General features: G+C 31.7%; 1 protein-coding gene across 3 annotated transcripts; it reads right to left on the reverse strand.

The window, feature by feature from the left end:
• Positions 1–1,571: 1,571 nt before the first annotated feature.
• Positions 1,572–3,030, reverse strand: LOC108373540 (uncharacterized). Of its 3 annotated transcripts, none has more exons than XM_017629442.1 (4): positions 2,993–3,030; positions 2,302–2,457; positions 2,086–2,239; positions 1,572–2,028 (listed from the first exon to the last, which is right to left on the reverse strand). In XM_017629442.1, the coding sequence occupies exons 2-4, from the start codon at positions 2,344–2,346 to the stop codon at positions 1,892–1,894; spliced, it is 336 nt and encodes a 111-aa protein (XP_017484931.1). In that variant the 5' UTR covers positions 2,347–2,457; positions 2,993–3,030; the 3' UTR covers positions 1,572–1,891. The 3 variants fall into 3 exon arrangements, with proteins under 3 accessions (XP_017484931.1, XP_017484932.1, XP_017484929.1); XM_017629443.1 differs by lacking the exon at positions 2,993–3,030 and adding an exon at positions 2,866–2,947; XM_017629440.1 differs by lacking the exon at positions 2,993–3,030 and having other exon boundaries at positions 2,302–2,505.
• Between the last annotated feature and the right edge of the window lie 414 nt (positions 3,031–3,444).

A 3,444-nucleotide genomic window follows, 5' to 3' on the forward strand; every position in this document is an offset into this window, starting at 1 on the left:
CAAATCAACCTTTTTGGAATTTTTNTCTTTTGTCTTGTCTGTCTGTATGTTTGCACGCACATCACTCGAAAACTAATGCATGGAATTGAATGCAGTTTTCACCGATGTATTGCTAGGGGCCTATCTTAAAATATAAAAATAAAAGAAATTAGAGAGATGCCACCTGTTTGAAAGTTGCAGGTTAAGTAAATCGATAAGAAAAAGTGAATGGTGCGATTTTGGAAAGAGGTTTAAGAAGCCTTACCACCTTTGAGAGTTCCCTCCTGTTTTAAAATTTGAATTAAATTAAATTTATAAGATAAATTGAATATTGTAATACGGGTATCAAACTGAAGAGGTTTAGGGAATTTTACTGCCGAAAATATTTTTGGAGGAGGGTTGCCATCTGTTTGAAAAATGTTATTGAATTAAATTGATCAAATAAATGAAAGCTATGTATATCTATGTGGGAAATGATGTACACGACTATCGACACATCTACAGGTACAACTATGACAGTAGGTAACCGGACTAACGGTGATCGACAAATGCAACACTGACAAGAATAAAACGAACCGCACTGAACATACCGAATGATAGACTTGACAAGACAGTCGAAAGACAGGAATAATTTAGAACATTTGTAACCGCCATCAAGCGAAGTCGCCAGCTTATAGAAATAATAACTCTGTAACTCTGTGCGTGTGAAAATAAACGTGTAACATTCAAAACAAGTTTGTCTAAGCGTTGTACAAGTTGCCCAGTGGGAATTAGGAGCACGTAATAATACCTTATTACCAACTTACTCTTCACCCGGCAGTCATTACCATTTCCCTGTCGAACGTCCCTTACTTTTACAAAGGCATGGCCGCCTTATGTAAGTAGAAATTTAGAATGTACACTCTTCTAAGCCGCTTTACCAAATAAGGTACGAAATATGTACATCAATCTCTCGGAGTAGTTCGGTTTCCCATTCAAACGTATTTTATATCATTTAGGGACATTTAAGTATGAAAATGTAAGGCATTCATAATGTGCAATTTCCATGCATTAAATAAATCAGTTTGGCACCCAAAGGGCCTAACACGTAGCGGAAAAGGTAAGCAGTACTTACTTCATAGCTTACGAAATAATGCACAAATAGAACGCATTACTAACCCAGGTCGTCGGAGTTTCCGATGTATTTTTGTGCGCTAAACACGGTTCTGGGGCCAAAAGGTGCCCATAACGTCATGGTTTTGAGAAAAGTGGGGGTAAGAACAAAAAAACGTGTTTTGGGTGTTTTAACATGATGATGTGTATAAAAGTTAAAATAATAAAGTTTTTTGTAAAAAAATATAATTAAATAAATTAAAATCAATTCTTTTGTGATTATTTGCCATTAAGCATATAGATAACTTCCGTAAAAATAAAAGAAATGTTTTCGTTTTTAATTTATTTATTATAATTATGTAGGAACGGTTTATTTAATAAGTAAATCGCCCCAATATGCCAGTTCGAGGGCGAGTTTAATTTCAAATAATTACACAGTGCACAAAAAAATCACGAAATAAAACTTAGTGTAGGTTGTAGGTAGGGTGGAGTAGAACAATTAAAATTTTATGTGTACTCGACCCTAGTCACAACTAAAATAAGTTTTGTTTCGGGTGTATTTCAGCTTCTTTTGTAGTACTGTGTAATAAAGTTCTCTTTTGCCTATGAGGCATCTTAATATTAAAATAAATAGGAATTGATAATAGTTTTAAGGGTTTCAAGTAAATATATAGTATTTCAGTGTCAGGCAAGTATTAATTTAGGTAAAAGTTAAATATTTCACACTTAAGTGTGGACAGTATTTAAAGGATTAATTTGGAGTATTATAATTTTAGTAGAGTAGCAGATAATAAATGAATAATAAAAATGTGCATACGGATTATTCAATCCGTTGTAATGATTTTTTTTTCCTTTCAATACATGCGTTTTTGTAAAAGACGTTTTTACAGTTTTTAAAAGCAGTTCTTATATCGCGTACATATTCCTTCTCTGTGTAACCATCCTTTTTAAGCGCTTCTGCAAAGAAATATGTTGATTAGTTATAAATTTCAATAAAAATTAACTGTATTTTACCAAATATCGCATTATTGAAGCACTTGTATTCCTTAAATGAAATTTTGTTATTGACGCCATCATAATTCATCATTAGGATGACTTTTCTGTCAATCAAACGTGCGATGTTTTTTGCTAAACCTTCAGGTGCAATAAGGGTTTTAATTACGGTAATCTGCAATTATATTAGGAACTATATAGATAATGCACAAGTTATAATTCAGAAATAAAACGTACATAATGCTCTGAATTCTCGCTGCATGTAGATTCAATTTCCTTCATCTCGTTAATGCTAGGTATTGAGAATGATCTTTTCAGCTTGTTATCTGGAACATTTTTTTTAAATTTGTTCCAGGATTGCGTACATTTTACTTGTTGCAGTCAAATTGCTTTCTGTAAAATAAAGAGAAAACATTAAGTTATGTAGTTACAAAAAGTTTTATTACATCGATGGTCCTCTGCAACAACGACACAATTCAAAAAATAAAAATCCTTACTTTGTCTACTTCATTTCTAATCCTTACTACTTACTTTAGCAATCATTGCTTCTTACTTTAGTAAGGATTTGGCATGGATTAGACAAGGGTTAGAGGCATGAGCCACTTAACAGTCGTAAGGGGTTTTCTTTTTTAATTTTGAATTGTGTCGTTATTGCAGAGGACCATCGATATATCGAGCCGTAACCGCCAAAAAACGTATGCGGCATTTTTTTCAAAATGTTTTCTTTTATCCAGAAATACTTCTAGAACATCTAGATATATTTCTGCATCAAAAAGACAATTTTTTAAAAATGTCGCTTACTTTTTTCACTGTCGTATCCCGATATAATGTTATGTATATGTGTTATATTAACTTTAACACATAAGCTCTACGTTTTCCAATTTCTGCAAAATTTGGTTTTGATTATCCAACAACTTATGTTGGTTACTTTCCAAAAGAGTTATTCGGTGCTCCAAATTTGTGTTTGCTGAAAAATTAGAAAGGGGTTGTGCTTAAGTAATTAGGATAGTCATTTTTTTAAATACATTAAATATTATTTTTATTTTAAATTAATTTAATGTATTTTATTACATTTTCACTTTCTTATATTTGTTTATTTATAATATTTTAATATAATGGGGCATATAAATATTCAAAAGTAAATTGGTACTTAGACTTATGGCGTTTTCTTTTCTCGAAAAAAAATGTCACCTTCTTATATGGCAACACACACCCATTCAAAATTGTTAGGGGATTCACAAGGCGTGTTAAGCATTGTAATATATTAAGCCTTCAAATTTGTCTATGTAGTATAACAATTAAAATGGTTATAGAGGGTTTGCAACTACACAGAAATGTTTTTAGGTTTTCAGAAAATAGGTAGATAATTATCTCTTATCA

Source organism: Rhagoletis zephyria, unplaced genomic scaffold (genome assembly GCF_001687245.7).
Source record: "Rhagoletis zephyria isolate East Lansing unplaced genomic scaffold, Rhagoletis_zephyria_1.1 Rzeph_scaffold_06793, whole genome shotgun sequence".
In the NCBI taxonomy this organism is placed as follows: Eukaryota; Metazoa; Arthropoda; class Insecta; order Diptera; family Tephritidae; genus Rhagoletis; species Rhagoletis zephyria.

Excerpts from the sequence above, each read along its gene's own strand:
- LOC108373540 (XM_017629442.1), bottom strand. The coding sequence starts at position 2,346 with ATGAAGGAAATTGAATCTACATGCAGCGAGAATTCAGAGCATTAT. Across the intron at positions 2,240-2,301 it reads GCGAGAATTCAGAGCATTAT|ATTACCGTAATTAAAACCCT; the intron begins GTACGTTTTATT and ends ATATAATTGCAG. Across the intron at positions 2,029-2,085 it reads CTTCAATAATGCGATATTTG|AAGCGCTTAAAAAGGATGGT; the intron begins GTAAAATACAGT and ends ATTTCTTTGCAG.